The sequence below is a fragment of the Silene latifolia genome, chromosome 10, assembly GCF_048544455.1.
Source record: "Silene latifolia isolate original U9 population chromosome 10, ASM4854445v1, whole genome shotgun sequence".
Taxonomy (NCBI): Eukaryota; Viridiplantae; Streptophyta; class Magnoliopsida; order Caryophyllales; family Caryophyllaceae; genus Silene; species Silene latifolia.
The window spans coordinates 97,412,430-97,432,477 of NC_133535.1; the positions used below are offsets into that span (position 1 = coordinate 97,412,430).

A 20,048-nucleotide genomic window follows, 5' to 3' on the forward strand; every position below is an offset into this window, starting at 1 on the left:
GTAACGATTGGCTTGCTAGAGTTTGACGTTACTGTCGTGGGACGGTGGTGGTCAGTTGATCCCTTAAGGTCACACTTAAAGGATGATGCCCTAATCTGTAAAGTTGATTAATTGTATGACGATACAAGTTAATCAATTCCTTAAAATTGAACAATTCAATTTGAGAGAGAGAATATGGATATCTTATAATAATGGGATTAAATAAGATTTATTTTAGTAATTGAAATATTTTATTACTAAAATTGTTTATTGTTTTTGAAACAATAGAGATGATAATGAATGGTTAATTATAATTACAAGATGTTGTGAATTATAATTAAATGACCCATTTTATTTATGTGATCAAGTATCACTAGTCAATTTGTTGAATGTAATTTAATTAATTTATAAAATGATATTTATGTAATAAATGTGCATTAAAATTAATTAATAACATGTAGCATACTACATGTGACATATTGTGTGACAAATGACAAATTGACAAAATAAAATGGTAGTCCATTTTAAGTAGGTGGACCGAATTGGAGGAGTATGTAGTGGGTTGTGCTTATATTATTTTATGTGATAGAATTTAAATAATAAGCCTACACTACACTAGCCTTACATGCCTGAGGTTTTGAGAAGAACAAAAGAAAAAGTGAAGGGCCATATATTGGTCCTCCAACCCTTCAAAAACCGTGTACCCTACACACTACACACTACAAGGACAAGTTTTGTTCTTTATTCATCTCTCTATGCATGTTCATTCATTCACATGCATATTCTCTTTCACATATTCATTCCTCCTTCATCAAAACATGAGATTTTTGATTCAAATTATTCATAGAAATTACTAATATTATTAATGTAATATATGAGTATTAGTAATCAATTTTAAGGTAAACTACTAAACTAATATCTAGCTAATATTATTTAGTGGGGATAAGGGATAATCTTGGGTGCAATCAAGATGAGTGGCTTCTATACTTGAGGTCTTTGGAGGATCATCCTAACATATGAAAAGCTCAAGAACAAGTGAGGTAGGAGATTTCACTTGTGCCCAGTAATCCGAAATACTCACATGTAAGGAACCGTTTTTCTCCTTACTTTTGCATTTGTTTTGCATGCATAAGATCTTTAAGTTTTATGACTAAAACTTTAAACCAAAATATTTGATATTTAAAATATGATTTCCAACAAGTGGTATTAGAGCATTATGGTTGTTGCATGCAAGATCGGGTTAGTTTTTCCAAGTTAATTTAATTAACATATAAAACTTGTTATTTAGGATTTATGAAGATAAATCATGAAATAATTTTGCATGTTAAAAGTTTCTGGTCCTAAGTGATTTTTAGGACATTTTGGTTTATTTATGGATTTTTATTGTTCATTTTATATAATAATGGCATTAAAATGTGATTTTTATGATAAAAATGTCATTTTTGGACTTAAAATAGCTAAACTTCGATTTTTTCAGTGGTGTTTGGATATGTTTTCACATATATTATCTAATGATGGCCTGTAAATGTTCATAATAAAATGAGTTGTTATGCTCGAAATATGGATTTTTCAAGTTAAAATCGTATTTAAATGAGTAAATAGGTTAATATGAGTTATATTTCGAATCTGGTCATAGAAATTTAGTATGTTGTCACATGAAATTTCACAAGATGTGTGTAAAATATTTGACTATAATGAAGTCTTTATGCATGATTTATGAGTTTTTGATGAAAAATCACATAAATAGTGACTTTAATTAGTAAAAATGCTAAAACATATTTCATGACTAAGGAAAAAGGTCACATGTTGCATTTTATCATATATTTCAGATCTAAAAGTGAAAAGTTGATAAAAATAATTTTTCTCATATTTTTATGGTCATAATTGTTAAATCCGATAAACCGCAACATTGTTTTTCTCGATAAATTTTTGAAATTTTTAACCTAAGTTTTGAACATTATGAGTGTCATGGTATTTTTCCAGAATGTTCATGAGTTTAAATTTCAAATTTCGAATTTGTTTGAAATTTTTATCATTTAATTTGAAGTTTATAGCATAATTTTGTATTTTAGGTCCATTTATGAACAATATTAAGAAATCAAGGTTAATTATTGTCAAAATGTTAGTGGAGACTAATTTTTGAGTCCTAAGATGGTTAGGGTAATTAACTTGTACATAAATATGAATTTATGTAATTATTGTGATTTTAAAAGGTTAAATCACGCAAATCCGTAAAAACCGATTAATATACGATATTGGCTCTTTAAAGGCGATTTAGCATAAAATTTGGCATGTTCATACATATTATAATGCTGCATTTTATTTATGATTGTCATATTTTAATTTTATGTAATTTTTGAATTATGTAATTTTACTTAGTATGGCCTTAATTTTTAATTGATATTACCCGAAATGTATGGGAATATCGATTCGGTTGTAATTTATTGTGATCTCCTATCACCATTTTATAATTTAATAGATTTATTTTATTTTAATTACAAATGTATAATAGGAAATTATGTAATTTATTATGTAATTTATTTATTCTGGAGTTCCTTGAAGACGGTGGCACTCGAGAAGGCGATCCATCAAAGAATGTTGCCTTGAAATGCGTGCCAAGACCGAAGTTCAAGGGACCAAAGGAGTTGGTTTCCGAATTTGTAATAGTTTATTAGATTTACTATTTTAGGAAGGCCATACTAGGATTTTATTTTTATGCTTTGCATTTTATTTATTGTTGCATGCAGCGCTAAATCGCCATAACTAAACATGCATTTTAATCGAGTTTATCGACCGTGTCAATTACAATTATCGTAGTTCACCGCTTTAGTTCACTTAAAACGTGATAGATAATAAATTGACATGACCTCTCGCTAAAATAAACAATTGAGACTTAGCCTTACCAAAAAGTAGAAACCATGAAAACCTATTTCGTGAGGGAGTGCGCTCGGCCACACCGGGGTACAAACCTTGTTGCATAGGGGAAGTGGGTGATAAATGTCTATCCACCGAATTCATGTTGATAAGGGATGAATCGGCTACCCCGTGCCCAAGTTAATGTGAATTTGGATCATGGACACATTTATTTAAAATTTGGATTGAGCTCAACGGAAGTATTCGTAACCGTAGTCGCATGTGTTCCGGGCTATAGATAAATATTAGAGTAATTTTATCGACCGAGAGTTCTAAAAGTAGAATCGATTAAAGAGTTAATCCACCGAGTTATATTGATAAGGGATGAATCGGCTACCCCGTGCCCAAGTTAATATGAATTTTGATCTTGGAATCATTTATCATAGTTGGGTAGAGGTCACTATGTAAATGCTTTACTTGTTATTTATAAGTATTAATAAAACGATAAATGTTAAGTTTTCCACTATTCCGTTATCATATTGTTCTATTTCTTTACCACAATTCATATACGATATCATTTCGATTTTTGATTCAAATCTCCATTAAAACATCGTAACTAAAGACAAATATGAATTTGCTTCTAAAACCTCATATAAACCATTGCTAAGGATCTCTTGTAAAGAGTATAGATAAAAGTTATTCGTGATCAAAAGGGTTTTTGATTCTTGACTAACATATCTACTTACAATGAATTGTTTCTCATATGCTTAATTGAGATAAGTACTTTGAAACGTTACATCATTTTGGTAACTAGATTTGTTTGAAATCAAAATTGACCAAAATACCGCAACCACTTCAATGAAAGTTTTAAGACTAAACAAACGAATGAAGAGTAGTCTTCATGAATTTCAATTTTGCTTCTTTTAGCAAAAACTCATTGAAAGGAGTGGGAGCATTCTCTTAAACCGTTAAGAAAAAGATAAGGTTTTAAAGAAGTAAAATTAGAATGGAATTGATACAAGGTAATGTTAAAAGTAAAGTTATTGAGAATAACGATACTAAACCTATCAATCCCAACCGATAAAGTTTCCATTGTCTTAATCGTTGGACGCTAGAAAGGAAACTACCCCAAATTATTGAAGAATCAAAAAGTTAGTTGTGGGACATCTAATGGAACCTTCTTCTTTAAATGTTTATTTGATTAACATAAATTTTGCTAGTACTACTTCGTCAATATTAGAAACCAGTGGTGGTTTTCATCATTGTATTTGATATATAGGATGATTAGAATATGACGACTAGCAACAATGATGTCGAGAGATAGAGTCATTGTGTACTTAGTCTAGTTTTGGGTTTATATTTATACCATAATTATGACTATTAAGTGAATAAACTCTAAATAAGAATATAATTTTGTTAAGATACATAAGAGGTTCACTTTTGTGACCCTATACACCATGATTTGATGTATGGCTAGCCCATTATCAAAGGTGATTATATTCTAAACCAAACTAGAATTATATATCATGTAGATGATGCAAGACTCAAATTGGTAACCAAAGATTAAACCTTAAATTCTAGAATGATGAACGCAAAGAGTTATCGAGTACTCTTGGAACCATTAGATTATTAATCTTATGGTAAATGCGTATCTTGTATGCAAAGCAAGAGGTCTCGTGCTTTTGGTTGAAAAGGAGATCGAAAATGTAAATCATTGATACAGAATAGGTTGATCATTTTCTTTTACCAACGATTTAGGTTGACACTAATGTGTTCACTTAATAAGGTAAATAGATAAATATTTGAAGAAGTTCAAAGAGTTCCAGGAATCACGGTTTAGTCGTGATGGGATTATCAAAGTGAAGACTTTTATATAAGCCAAAGGAAATATGATATAGTATCACAAATTAATCTCTCTTAGCATGCATTATGGGATAATGTGTGGTTGGATAAAGAAATCAAACGCTATTCGATATGGTTTGGACTTCAATCAAGTTACTTTGAGTTACTTGATCTAATTTTGGGGATTTTATCATTTTGTCTAAGTTGTTTTTCCACTGAATCTAAACGATTCATATGAGATATGAAATGGTAGAGTACCATGTTTGTAAGTTTTCAAAAGAAACAAATGCCCATTTTTCCTTACTATAATCACGAGTACAACGGGTTTGCGGCTCGTGAAGCTGTCTTTCTAGAATACAAGTTTATTTCTAGAAGACAGAGTGGGAGAAATTATTCAAGAGCCACAAAAGAATTGTATGTCGCAAGAAACTGGTCTTTCTTGGCTACATGAGACGTTTTGTACGTTTTGTGTAAGACGTTGTTTCTTCAAAATCTAGGAGGTTAAAGTCATCACTTGTTGAAGATGATGAATTCATGTTACTTTTAAGAAAGTAAAGAGCTTACAACTTACAAAGAAATTGTTTGATTCAAGTTAATTACTTCTGGAAAGTAATGAACATATGACTTACATGAGAATGTTTAAGTCACAACTCAATACAAGGCTTAGAGCCATAAAAATCCGAAATAAAAGGCTTGATTAGTGACAAAGGGTTTTGCACTAATAAAGAGAGATTTCAAAGCTTGATTGGTAGAAAAGGGTTTTGCACTAGTTGAGAAGCTTAAGTCTAAGGATTGTATTTCATTATGATGAGATATATAGCGAGTGAATCCAAAAACCCACTTCTTCAAAGAAGAAATGTATTCGATACATGTTGCAATCCTAAGATAATGTGCAACTTAAGAGATGGTCTTGAGTAGGACATAAATGAGTTGGAATCAATGATTTGATCATGGTATAAAAATTTTCCCGATAAGTCGAGAAGTTGTGTTTATACATGAAGTTTAGTGGGAGTTACCGAAATTTTTAGTAGTCTTATATGTGGATGTCACATTGATCATTGCGAATGATTTAAGACTTGGAGAAATATAATACATCTTTAATATCCAGATTTATGGAGATAAATCCACATGATATTAGCGTCAAATAAGAAGTCTTATGTTGATAAGATTCATGACTAGTTCAATCAAGATTAAACATATTTGATTGATTCCATTTGCTTCCGCTGCCGAATCAATTAAATAGGAAATGATGTATAACACTTCATATACTTTGAGTATGATGAATTGTTTCAAATCGAATTTAAGTAATAGTTACCAAGTAAACCATAAAGATGACCCTTAAGTTCTTGTAGAAGCATTAAGGATGTAAAACAAAGTGTTTTTGATGCAATTTTGTGTAAGGGTGTTACACAAATGACAATTGACAATTGAGATTGCGCATGGTTTCCGACAAAACCAAAATCAAAACACATTAGGATGGTTAAGATACCATTGTGGCTATGTTATTTAAGAAATGGATTTGTTAGAATCGTTCTAGGCAATAAAGAACAATGAGAGATACTTACAGCGGAAATTGAATACACTTGCAATCATGAGATGTGCGAGAGGATGGATCCCGTACACTGTGAAAACAGTGGGAGCTATAATAAGGCTAGAGAGCTTATGTCTAGATTGGATCTAGACAAGTACTCAGAAAGTTTTGTAATGCAAATTTATACATTACAAAGGAAAACGAGTATATAGTAAGGTTGAGTAAGGTACAAGAAGTTGATAAAACCTACTAACCAAAGTTTTCTCATGGGCTTAACATGATGAGTCATGTCATATGTCATTTCAATTGCATTGAGATGAACAACTACATATAGGATGGAAATGGATTATAAAAATATGAAGTAGTAATCAGGTATTGACTATTCATATGTGATAATCACATTTGTCGTTCGAGTTTTTAAATCTGAAAACTACTTTTATACTTTGTTACATCCAAACGGGTTGTAGAGACAATATTGAGCCCCGTTAAAGTGAACCCGGATTAACATGGTATTCGCCCATTGTCACTTATATGAGGTGACGTCTCGAAGTGACTAGAGTGTGATGCGATTGATGGCAAGTTCAAGTGCCATAGAGTCATGTGAGATGACTAGTCGATCAAATAGGCAGACTGTTGGGAACACTCTGTCGGGCAGTGACCGCTTATAGAGTTCTAGCAAATTTATAAAGCCTGGTCGTGGTGAGAGCTACTATAGTATTCAAATGAGTCGATTCTTTTGACTAAAGACTGTTCGCCTAAGGTGGCACGGTTTCAGATTAACTTTGGTTTATGTTACTACGACCTTCGTAAATAGGGTCAAATGGGCATATTTTGGGTTATGATGGCTGTGGCTAGTCGAAGGGAATAGTGCGATAGGAATTGTCCACCCTCTTGTCAGGGTCAAAACAATATCTCAGGGCCACTGGAGGAGTAATGAACTAGAAATGTGTGGCCACGCTCGGAAGGTATCTATGGTAGATAATTCCGGTCAAATCAGTTATTATCCAGATCGAGGAAAGCACTCTTGATATGATCACTTGCAAGTACGACCTGAAAGACACCTTGCATTGAGTGGGAGATAGTAATAGGACAAGAGAATTGGTGACGCACACTTGTCGAGGACAAGTGGGAGATTGTTGGAGTGTCCCCGACAATAATGCGATCACAATGGTCGATCATGATGATCACATGTTTAAATCTCATTTTTTAAGAATACATAAGGGATGATTCATTATATAGTCAATTGATCAACATTAATCGGTAACGATTGGCTTGCTAGAGTTTGACGTTACTGTCATGGGACGGTGGTGGTTAGTTGATCCCTTAAGGTCACACCTAAAGGATGATGCCCTAATCTGTAAAGTTGATTAATTGTATGACGATACAAGTTAATCAATTCCTTAAAATTGAACAATTCAATTTGAGAGAGAGAATATTGATATTTTATAATAATGGGATTAAATAAGATTTAATTTAGTAATTGAAATATTTTATTACTAAAATTATTTATTGTTTGTGAAACAATAGAGATGATAATGAATGGTTAATTATAATTACAAGATGTTGTGAATTATAATTAAATGACCCATTTTATTTATGTGATCAAGTATCACTAGTCAATTTGTTGAATATAATTTAATTAAGTTATAAAATGATATTTATGTGATAAATGTGCATTAAAATTAATTAATAACATGTAGCATACTACATGTGACATATTGTGTGACAAATGACAAATTGACAAAATAAAATGGTAGTCCATTTTAAGTAGGTGGACCGAATTGGAGGAGTATGTAGTGGGTTGTGCTTATATTATTTTATGTGATAGAATTTAAATAATAAGCCACTACACTAGCCTTACATGCCTAAGGTTTTGAGAAGAACAAAAGAAAAAGTGAAGGACCATATATTGGTCCTCCAACCCCCCAAAAACCGTGTACCCTACACACTACACACTACAAGGACAAGTTTTGTTCTTTATTCATCTCTCTATGCATGTTCATTCATTCACATGCATATTCTCTTTCACATATTCATTCCTCCTTCATCAAAACATGAGATTTTTGATTCAAATTGTTCATAGAAATTACTAATATTATTAATGTAATATATGAGTATTAGTAATCAATTTTAAGGTAAACTACTAAACTAATATCTAGCTAATATTATTTAGTGGGGATAAGGGATAATCTTGGGTGCAATCAAGAGGAGTTGCTTCTATACTTGAGGTCTTTGGAGGATCATCCTAACATATGGAAAGCTCAAGAACAAGTGAGGTAGGAGACTTCACTTGTGCCCATTAATCCGAAATACTCACATGTAAGGAACCGTTTTTCTCCTTACTCTTGCATTTGTTTTGCATGCATAAGATCTTTAAGTTTTATGACTAAAACTTTAAACCAAAATATGTGATATTTAAAATATGATTTCCAACAATTCCCCCCGCGGTTTTTCCCACATTTTGGGTTTCTCGCGTCACCATTTTGCTTGTGTCGTTTGTCTCTCTTTCTTTTTCGTTTATCTTTCCTTCGTACTAGTTGTTTACTTTCGTTCTCGCTATGTTCTTACTACCGATCTACTTAAGTCTTTAATATCGTATTTTAATTGGAATAGCCGCATTGACTCACAAATCTTTAGTCGGTAAAATCTTACCAAAACAATTTAGCGCCCACCGTGGGGCATTGTGGTTAAATCTTGGTTAAAATACATGTTTTCGAAATATCCTAACATCTCTATAGTTGGTAATGTCAGGATCCAATCAGAATGTATTAGATCCGATGAGTACATCAACGCAAACTCCGGTAGTATGGGCGACCCCAGCAACCTCCGGTGTTCCAACAATGGGGGTCCCTACCACCAGAGAGACTGCAGGCCAGGCTCAGCCCCAAGTATCAGCAAAGCCTTCTTACTCCCCCAAAATCACAGATCTGGGAGCAGGGAAGGCTGGCAAATCACCAGTTATTAACCCTGTGCCAAAGCCTAATAAGGATGGGAGTCCGCAGCGCCCAGGATCACCAGGACACCTGATAGGAGCCCGTCTCTCAGGAACATCACAACCGGATCCGGTACAGAAGTTGCTCCAAGGGATGACATCCTTGCGACAAGCGGTGATAGGGTTAAAAAGGGACAACCAGTCCTTGCAGGAGAAGATAGATGCAGTGTCACCCCTGGAAACGCCATAGCAGATGGCAAGGTCAACACTCGATCAGGGGAATTTCAGTGAGTACTCAGGGAGGCTAATGCCACAAAATCTAGTAACCAGGCTCGATATGGATATGTTGCCGCCAGGGGTAACCACACCACCCGAGCAAGTGTATCCAGCAGGAACGGTAGCAACCCAGGGTACGATCCAACCACCAGGGGTCCCACCACCACCAAGGATGCCGCAAACGTACCCCATGGTACTCAATCCTGTGGGATTAGGAGCACTGACTCCAGAACCCATATTACGCCAGTGGCACCAGAGAGCAATCCAGGGAACAATCAGCAGGAAATGCATATCCCGGGATGTGCTCATATATGCCATATACACCAGACAGTCAGTTCAGGCCTATTGTGAACTCAACACCATTAACCGGAAGCTACATGGTACCTCTTTACATGCCAGGAGGAACACCAAATCCATATGGGATATACTTAGTACCACACAACCAGGGTATGGGGCTAGGAAGCCATGTAGAAGAACAGTTGCAGGATATCAGGTCCTTACTCAGCAAGGTTCCAGGGTTACCACGTCCCATGGAGGTAGCAACCCCGGAGTGCTATGCGGATTCCCTCTTCGTGGACAAGATTGCCCTAGTCAGCATGCAAAAGGGGTTCACTACACCAACAATGACATTGTATGATAGAACAGAGGATCCGCTGGAGCACATTAACAAGTACAAACAGAAATGATGGTGGTTGCAGCAACAGGGCATGAAAAGAAGGCATGTATGTGCAAAGGATTCGGTTCCACCTTGTCAGGAGCCGCACTCCAGTGGTTCGTTAACCTTCCCAACAAGTCTATTTCCAGCTTCGCAGGGTTAGTGAATGATTTCAATCAGCAGTTGGTAAGCAGTCGCAAGCCATAAAAATTATCCTGTAATCTATACCGGATCGTCCAAAGGTTTGAGGAGTCCACTAGGGATTATCTTGCCAGATTCAATGTGGAAAAAATATCAATCCCTAGGTGCGACCCCATAACGGCAGTCAACGCCTTCAGAAGGGGACTGCATCGCGACTCTGATTTGTACAAGGATCTCACGAAGCATCCATGTGCCACCTTTCAGGAAGTCAAGCAAATGGCAGAGGCTACATATCGCCTAGAGGAGGATGAGGATAGAAGGGACCTGTATGGAACAGAGTCGTCCAGCAGAAAAATCACAACAGAGAAAAAGATTGAAAGAGCCAAACCATACAGCAAGAACACAGTGAACAAAGTCTCAGGAGAAACAGAGAGCACCGAGGCTACACTTAAGCTCAGCGAGTATGGGTTCACCACTGGACTTGCTGGGGTATTGAAGGAAATCAGGGAGCTAGGGCAGAGGGCCAGGTGGCCCAAGAAGCCTACTCCTAGGGAGAACGGCAAAAGAGATACCAGCAAAAGGTGTCAATACCACAACGATATTGGCCACAATACAGAAGATTGTGTAGTACTACGAAAGGAAGTGAAGCACCTCTACAGTGCTGGATGCTTGGATCACCTGCTCCCCAAGGTGGCAAAATATGGAAAGGTCAATACTGCTGACCAGGCCCAACCATCCCCACCTCCACCTTGCTCAAAGGTAGTGAGCGTCATCACAGGGGGGCCAGAGATATGTGGTCTCACTTATTCTGCAGCAAAGCGCCATGCAACCGAGACTAAATGAGATAAACCAGAGTTCTCCCTCCGGGTCAGCTGACAGGATCTACCAGCAATCTCATTCGATGAGGCAGACGTACCTGATGAGGCAGAACACCACCATGACGCCTTGATCATTACCCTTTCTATAGGGAATTGCCTTATTAAAAAGATATTGGTAGATACAGGAAGCTCTGTAAATATGATAATGCTGGAAACCTTGAAGAACATGGGGTTCAGCGAAAAAGACCTGGTGCAGAAGGCAGTACCCTTGGTAGGCTTCAGCGGATAAACTAAACAATCCCTTGGAGAAATAGTGATACCAACCTTTGCAGGGGGTATAAACGAACAGGTACGGTACTTGGTCATTGATGGTTCGTCAACTTATAACATGATACTTGGAAGGCCATGGATCCATGAAATTAAACCGGTACCATCAACGTACCATCAGAGCCTGAAGTTCCCTACACCTTGGGGGGTACAGGAGATACGGGGAGATCAAAATGTAGCTCGGGATTGCTACAAGAACGCTCTGAAACCCACTGCAGCTGGTCCAACATAGCAATTACAGAAACTGTGCATCCAGAGGGAGTATATCGCACCTCCCCAAGAGGAACTCGATGAAGTAGTCCTGGACCCACAATTTCCAGCAAGAAAAGTACTGGTGGGAGCTGATTGTGCAGGTAACATCCGTGAGCAGATAATTGAATTTCTACGTACTAACATGGATTGTTTCGCCTGGTCCCATAACGACATGATTGGCATAGATCCAAGTGTAATTACACACCGATTAAACGTAGACCCCAGCTTTCCTCCAGTCCAGCAGAAAAGGCGGAAATTCGCTCCTGAAAGGAACGAGGTGATAAACTAGGAGGTAGACAACCTCCTGGCAGCAGACAAGACCAGGGAAGTTAACTACACAGAATGGCTCTCGAATGTTGTGGTTGTACCAAAAAAGAACAACAAGTGGAGAGTATGTCTCGATTTCACAGATCTTAACAAAGCTTGCCCAAAAGACCCGTTCCCTCTGCCGCACATTGATTCCATGGTAGACGCTACAGCAAGGCATAAGCTACTTACCTTCCTTGACGCTTGGAGTGGGTACAACCAGATAAAGATGGACCCTAAGGATCCGGAGAAAACAGCCTTCAGCTCTGACAGAGGCTTGTACTGCAACAATGTGATGCCCTTTAGCCTCAAGAATGCTGGTTCTACCTATCAGCGCCTGGTGAACAGAATGTTTAAGGAGGAGATAGGGAGAACAATGGAAGTCTACATTGACGATATGGTAATCAAATCCGAGAAGGCAGAACAACATATGTTCCACCTGGAGAATACCTTCTCGATCCTCAGAAAATACCATATGAAGCTGAACCCCCTGAAATGCACTTTTGGAGTCTCCTCTGGGAAATTCCTGGGGTACTTGGTGATGCAAAGAGGGATAGAGGCCAGCACGGAGCAAGTCAAAGCAGTACTTCAGTTAGAATCTCCTCAGAAGCCAAAGGACGTACAAAGGCTCACAGTTCGGGTAGCAGCCCTAAACCAGTTCATATCAAGGTCCTCAGAAAGGTGTCAATTGTTCTATGACATCCTAAGGAAGAGCCAGAAGTTTGAGTGGACGCAGGAGTATAAAAAGGTGTTTGGGGAGCTCAAGCAGTACCTAACCACCCCTCCTCTTCTCTCCAAGCCAGAACAGGGAGAACCGCTGCACTTGTATCTATCAGTAACAGAGGCGGCTGTAAGCGCTGTACTGGTATGAGAGCACGAAGGAATGCAGAAACCAGTATACTATATAAGCAAGTCTCTGTTGCCTACAAAGACCAGGTACACATCCCTAAAAAAACTCGTTTTGGCACTTGTTACTGCTTCGTACAAATTGCGTCCCTATTCTGAGTCCCATACAATTTCAGTCGTGACCAACTACCCCCTGAAAATCATAATGAGGAAACCCTAACTGTCAGGGAGAATGGTTAAGTGGTCTGTCCACCTGAGTGGGTACGACCTAAAATTTGAACCCCGAACAGCCATAAAGTCCCAAGCCCTAGCTGACTCTGCGTCAGACTTTAGTCCCACCCTTCAAGAACAAGCCGACAGTGAAATGTTGACCCTAAGTGAGGCTAAAGTGGAGCAGGTATGGGAGTTACATGTTGATGGGGCATCCAATATGAAGGGAGCAAGGGTAGGGCTGGTCCTGAAATCACCTCAGGGGGAACAAATAATACAGACAGTACGGCGTGAGTTCAAAGCAACGAATAACGAGGCTGAATACGAGGCCCTAATCTTAGGACTCCAATTAGCCTTACAATTGCAAATCAGCCGCATCGAGGTGTATAGTGGCTCCAAACTGATCGTAAACCATGTGAATAACGTATACACGGCCAGGGATCCTAAAATGATACCCTACCTGGAAGTAGCGAAGGAGCTCAAACTCCGCTTTGCCTCCTTCCACATCCATCAGATACCAAGGGCTCAGAATGTTGAAGCGGATGCTATTGCCACCCTGGGAGCAGCCTTCACTCCAGGGGCAGTGGGTACTATACCATTCATACATGTCATGAAACCTGCCATACGTCAGAATGAACAGCAGAACGCCATTAAGGCTGCAACAACCCAGTGGACATATGAAGCAGGGATACTGTGTACTGCCACACCCCAGGAAGAGATTGATGATTGGTGCAAGCCTTACATTAACTGGCTACGTGATGAGGTATTACCACCTGACCAGAAAGACACCAGGAGTTTCAAAATGAAATCCTCCAGATTCGTACTCATTGATGGTATCCTATTTAGGAAGTCCTTGGCAGGACCCTATCTGAGGTGCTTAAGCATACAGGAGGCACAGGCAGTAATGTGTGATATCCACAGTGGTGATTGTGGAAATCACACATGGGGTATGAGCCTGTCCAATAAGACACTAAGGCAGGGTTACTTCTGGCCTACCATGAGGAAAGACGCCATAGATTACGTCAATAAATGCGAAGAATGCCAAAGGCACGCTCCTGTCAGCCACCAGCCAGCAGAACATATGCATCCGATCATCTCGCCATGGCCTTTTATGAAATGGGAAATGGACATTGTAAGACCATTACCCCGTGCTTCTGGAAACAGGACGTACATGCTGGCAATGACGGACTACTTCTCTAAATGGATAGAGGCAGAAGTTTTCCCTCAGATCCTGGAGAAGCATGTGATATCTTTCATCAAGAAGAACAACTAAGTCACCAGGCAAGGTCTTTTGTTCATTACGCACGTGCTAAGTCTCCTGGATTCAGCAGGTGTCACAAGGAGCAAAATGTGGAAGCAGCGTACTTAGTATTTCAAAAGGCCAAAATGAAACCCTATTTCTTTTAAGTTGTTGTAAAACTCTGGGGGAACACACTTTGTGCTCCCTAAACTATTTTGGATTTATGAAATCGCTTCCATTTTTAGGTTTATCATTGTTTTTTGATTGAATATGGATATGGTAAGTTGAATATTAAGGCAATGTCCTAGTAGGCTAACTGATGAACAGGAACAAGCAAATTGTTCCTCCTGCAGGAAGTACCCAATGTGCGCGTGGTCGAAACAGAGGGATTCGAGCATCCTGATGGAAAGAAAGCTCCCTGAACCACCATAGGCACCTCAACAAGTACGAAGCCGGCACACGAACAGAAAGAACAAAAGAATTGCTAGCAAAACAACAGAAGGAACAAAACGAAAATTCATAAACACCCCTCAGCAGGGGGAACTTGAAAAGCAAAGCATTTTTGCCCCTCCTACGAGGCAAAAACAAAAGTACTAAAAGGTGCCCAAAACTACCAGGCACCAAGAGTTGGATTACAATGGGCCACCACACAGGGTGCCCAACAAAACATCATGATAAAAAATTAAAATTTAAATGCCTAAACTAGGCAGCAGCAGCAGAATCCGGGGCGGCACCAGCAGGAACATCTACAGGGATGTTGGGATCCACAATAGCCTATCCTCCAGATGGACCTTCCTCTCCGTGGGCAACAAGGGCTTCCTCCCTGACCTCCTCGACCGACGCGACAGCTAGTTGTTCAGTTCTAGCACTAGTCTCTCCATCATCACCACCCAGCAAGTCGTTGATGAGGCTGAAGTCCGGCTTGACTGGATATGCAGCATGAAATAGCCGTTCCTCCTCAGCAAGGTCCTAGTTGGAGTGTTCACCCGCCTCGAACTCCTTAATGAATTTGATCTTTGTTTCCCAGGCGGAAACCAATGTAGAGTCCAAGAGCAGATGCTTCAACAACTCCACCTCCTTGTGAGCCTCTTCCATACGCCCTTCTGCTGCCCTCCTCTCAGCATCCAGCTGCTTCTGGGCAGCCGCTTTCTCCTCAGCCACCTTCTTTTGGGTCGCCACCTTCTCCCTCCTAGCCAGCGCCAGATCTGCCTCCACCTTCCCCGGGTTGACATTGAGGTTGTTCACCTCCCCCATTAATATGGCAACCTTCCTGCGCAAGAACAGGCCGTCCTGCAAGACTTGCAAGAAGAACAGCCAGCAGCACGAACAAAATAGCCAAATGAAGCATAAAGGGAATTAAAAGGTACCTGCAGGGCGCGTCCAAGAGCTTCATCTAGTAATGCAGGAAGATGGGTATTTCCCAGAGAATGGACAGCAGCAGGCAGCAGGAGTTGTTCCATGTGAGGCCAGAGAGGCACCCTACTGGAGCCATACCCCTTGGGAAGGCGGATTACAGTGGAAGTATTGGGCAGAGGTGGCCTAGGAGCCACTGCAGCCAGAGGAGCAACCTCAATAAGGTCAGGCGTGTTAACCGGCTCTTTTTCAGCAGGGAGCGATGGCCTCTTCCTGGGAGAATGACCGGAGGAGGCAGAAGCAACTTGCTTCCTCTTTCTATCCAGCAGTGAGAGAGAGGAAATAGGAGTATTCCCTAGTAGAGGAACACAGTTAGAATATAAACGCAAATGACCATATAGCAAGAGCGAAAACCTATAAAAAAAATCCTTACCAGACGACATCTGGAATTCGGCAACTGGGGGTTCTTGCTGACTGGTGGAGGTACCAACTTCTTCTTCTTCTCCCTCTTCCTCTTCTTCCTTCTGTTCTTCTCTCTCTTCTTCCTCCTCTTGCTCTCCATCACTAATGTCAAGAGGCTCGGAGGCAGATGCACCAACAGGGGAAGAAAGTACACCAGGGTAAGAACGAGTTACAACAGGGAGAGCAAATAAACGGCTAATCACGCTGTCATCTCTTGAGGGAATTGGCTGCTTCAAACCTGCAGCAGTACACCAGTAAGAACATTAAAATAAAAGAAAAACAACAGACACCCAAAAACTAAAAATACCTCTAGAGGCCCCCCACTTGTCAAATAAGTACTCGGGGGTAGGGGTAAGAGAGTCAATCTTAACGAAGATGCAGTTCGTATTCCAGCCTTCATCCCTCACTTTAGAAGGAAGGATCACGCCAGGGTTATTGCGGTCACAGGACCTCAAGGTGATAAGCCCGGCAACAAAGGGCATGAAAGCATAGAGCAGGGCAGGGTCGCCCACACCAATTCCCAGATCATGATCTTCAGCGAGGATGTAGAGCAAAACCAGAATGCGCCATGCATGAGGTGCAAGCTGGCAGATCGCCAACCTATAGTGACACAAGATCCTTTGCACCAAAGGAGGGAAGGGAAAAGACAAACCCTGGGTAAAAGGGTACTCGTACAGGTATGCCCAACCGGGATCGTGGGCATTCGGCGCCTCCCCAGGAAGAGGAATGTGAATCTTGACCTTCTGCCCAAGGCCAAACCTCTCTCTCACCTCCTCGATGGGGGTGTCAGCAAAGCTGGAATCGCACAGATAGTGATCAGCGAGGATCCCAGAGGATCGAAAGGGAGAGAGAGCAGCAGCAGATAGACCCCCACGGGGAGAAGGAGGAAGAGCAGTGTGGCGGACAACCTTTTTGACCATGATTGTGAAGTTTAGAGGCGAGAAAATTAAGAGAGAGGGAAGAAAGTAAGGAGTTTACCTGGTTGATAGGGAGATCTTATAAGAGGGGAGGGAGAGTAAAGGGTTTTTAGGGAAAGGGGTTAATAAGGACGGGAATAAAGGGAGTGGGAGGGGAGGGGTATATTTATAACCGAAGGGAGTTAAGAGAGGGAGTTAAGAGAAATGAGTTAAGGGAGGAAGTTAGGTTGGGGGGGGGGGTCGAGGGAAAGGAGACGTGGGGAAGGTGGGGAGTTATTGAGAGGAGTGCCTGATTAGACCTCTAACGGTCAGACTCAGTGGATAAGAATGCAAGTGTGCTGATGTCACGCTATGACATCACCACTACATGCAGCGTCAGGAGGGAAACAACTCCCAGCATCCATCGAGCAAGAACAGAACCTGGCAGCTGCTTGGGGGTAATTGTATGGGTAAAAATACCCTCTTATTCTCATCATGACGTGGCAACTCGCAATTGGATAAAATAAAGGCACACGGATCAATGACAAGGTAGCAGGCTGCTAGACGCAAGGAAGAACAAGGGGGGGATGAACCTAGACATTCAAGTGATACATAGGCCACGTTTGAATTAAGTAACAAACAGCCAGCAGGAACGTTGAAATGGTCAGCAGGAGCATTGCAGTAATAAACAAAAGCTTTGACAAAGTCAGCAACCACTTCCTATTTCATAGGGAGTGGAGCGTATGGGTGAGAATAAGTAGGGAGCATGTGCGATAATTCAAAGGAGAGCTATAAAAGAGCAACAAATATAAGATTCAAGGCATTCATCATTGACTCCACTCGAAGAAATATCATTCACCACCTGCAACAATTAATATCATTAACACACTTAGAAATTTATACATCGTTCGTATCATTTGTACTTAGTCATTTGGAGATCTCTGCTGTATCTCCTGATCGTTCCAGCTAGGTTCACCCTCGGATACTATTATTACTAGTGGATCATTAGTGGGATGCCATTCCCCCCGCGGTTTTTCCCGCATTTTGGGTTTCCCGCGTCACCATTTTGCTTGTGTCGTTTGTCTCTCTTTCTTTTTCGTTTATCTTTTCTTGTACTAGTTGTTTACTTTTGTTCTCGCTATGTTCTTACTACCGATCTACTTAATTCTTTAATATCGTATTTTAATTGGAATAGCCGCATTGACTAACAAATCTTTAGTCGGTAAAATCTTACCAAAACAGAAACCCTACGTCAAAACGAGAAGAGTTCAGAGGCAGAAGCCAACTTAGAACAGGCGCAGCATCTGCTTCGTCTCCTGGAAGAGGCGCAGCACTTCTGCGTCTGTTTTCCAGTTGGATTCTGACCGTGAAAGTCATACTCGTGGGTTGTTAATGTTCGTTAGTAAATTTAAGACCGATTAATGATATTAGAACTTGAGTTGAAGTGATTAACATATTACATACATACTAATATTGTTATAAAAGCGATGAACACGAATTAAAATGGGTTAAAACGGTTAAAGATGAATTAAAACGAGTTAAAACGAATTAGGTTTAATTATGAAGACGGAAATGAATTTGAAAGAACTTGATAAACGGTAAAAATATGTTCAAAGGACGAATTCTAGAAACTTGATATGAACGAATTGAGTCTCTAAAATCCGAGTTTGATTTAATGACGAAAACCCGCAAATATTGATTATAAGGGATCTAAGTCGGAAATAAAATATGATAATTAAGAAGAATGTATTAAAATTTATCATGTACGAAGAAAAGAGAAGAAAATAAGAAAGTAAAATAAAGGAGACGAAATCAACAGAAAACCGAGGAAGAAGAAGAAGAAGAGTAGAAACAGCGGCATCCCCTGGAAGAGGCGCAGCTGTTGCTGCGTTTCTTCTCGACTTCTAGCTACTGCTAATCCGTAAAAACGGTTTAATAAAAGGGTTTTTAGAAATCGATTTTAAGCATACTTTTGACGTAAATCTTACAATAATTTGTACGAAAAAACATACAATAAAAAGATGGGATTTACACCCTCAGACTTACATGTTAGCGTCGCGAGATTTAACTAAATCGGTTTTTAGTGGTAACTCGACTTGATCTATGAAAATATGAAAGTGCCCTTGAAAAAGAAATTTAAAAAGATTGATTGAATTATTAATTAATTATGGTGTAGTGGTCAAATTGGTCGGTCATGCAAACGTGACTAGTACTCAAAATGATCTGAGCTTACGTGGTCGATTGATCAAGCACGTAGGCGTCGAAAGCTTAGAGCAAGGACTTAGAATGCAAAGGGAGAAGAGAAGGGCGGACACTCGCGTGAAAAATATGGAGACCGAAGGTCTCTATTTATACTAATCACGGAATAAGGGTTTTAGGAAAGGAAATAGGAAAGATAGACCCTTCCCCAAGCAAGCGCGTAGATGTGGAGCTTGTGTCAGATAAAAGCTACCCTGGAGAAGAGGCGCAGCAAGTACTGCGGCTCTTGGAAGAGGCGCAGCAAGTACTGTGGCTCTTGGAAGAGGCGCAGCACCTCCTGCGTCATTTCCCCAGCGGTTTCCTCCTGCGCAAGAAAGCGCGTTTGACAGCCTATCATATTTTAGGCATAACTTTCTCTACAAGACTCAGATTAAGGTGATTTCGGTGGCGTTGGAAAGTAAGAGAAAGATCTAGAACTTTATGTGAAATAGGCCTGACCCAAAAAAGTCGTTATGACCTTGTAAAATAGGCCTAAATGTCGGGTTGTCATTTTAGTCAAATGAAATGCACATTTTGTATTGTAAACTTTAAGTTTAGCCTAAAGAAGTGACATGGGACTCAAAATGAGATATACCCATAATATTTTATGACATCCTAACCTTAGGTAGACAAGCACATTGCCTTTGACTCGGGATTTAACGGCTTTTAGGAAATGAAGACAGTTTTTGACCCGGACTCCAAATGTACTCTAATTACTGCCAAAATGACCGTAATGACACCTAGATGACAACCATGAGGTAGACACAAGTGTATGAGTTACATTTTATTAACCGATTTATGAAACGTCATAAAATCGTGACATATGCATCCCGAACTTGGTGGTTAAACTCTACTGCGGTGACGATACTGTAGGGGAGGTCCTGCGGAAAA

General features: G+C 39.7%; 2 protein-coding genes across 2 annotated transcripts; both read left to right on the plus strand.

Annotated features, from left to right (window-relative positions):
* Positions 1-10,098: 10,098 nt before the first annotated feature.
* LOC141607939 (uncharacterized) lies at positions 10,099-11,052 on the plus strand. The gene is made up of 2 exons (XM_074427287.1): positions 10,099-10,226; positions 10,311-11,052. Exons 1-2 carry the CDS (start codon positions 10,099-10,101, stop codon positions 11,050-11,052), a joined length of 870 nt encoding a protein of 289 aa, XP_074283388.1.
* Positions 11,053-12,990: 1,938 nt separating this feature from the next.
* LOC141607940 (uncharacterized) lies at positions 12,991-14,241 on the plus strand. The gene has a single exon (XM_074427288.1). It carries the CDS (start codon positions 12,991-12,993, stop codon positions 14,239-14,241), a length of 1,251 nt encoding a protein of 416 aa, XP_074283389.1.
* Positions 14,242-20,048: the final 5,807 nt, after the last annotated feature.

What these genes read in the sequence shown, in the direction of transcription:
- LOC141607939 (XM_074427287.1), top strand. Translation starts at nt 10,099, where the DNA reads ATGGTGGTTGCAGCAACAGGGCATGAAAAGAAGGCATGTATGTGCAAA. An exon ending in TCTATTTCCAGCTTCGCAGG is followed by an intron (nt 10,227 to 10,310) that starts GTTAGTGAATGA and finishes GATCGTCCAAAG; the next exon opens with GTTTGAGGAGTCCACTAGGG.
- LOC141607940 (XM_074427288.1), top strand. Translation starts at nt 12,991, where the DNA reads ATGGTTAAGTGGTCTGTCCACCTGAGTGGGTACGACCTAAAATTTGAA.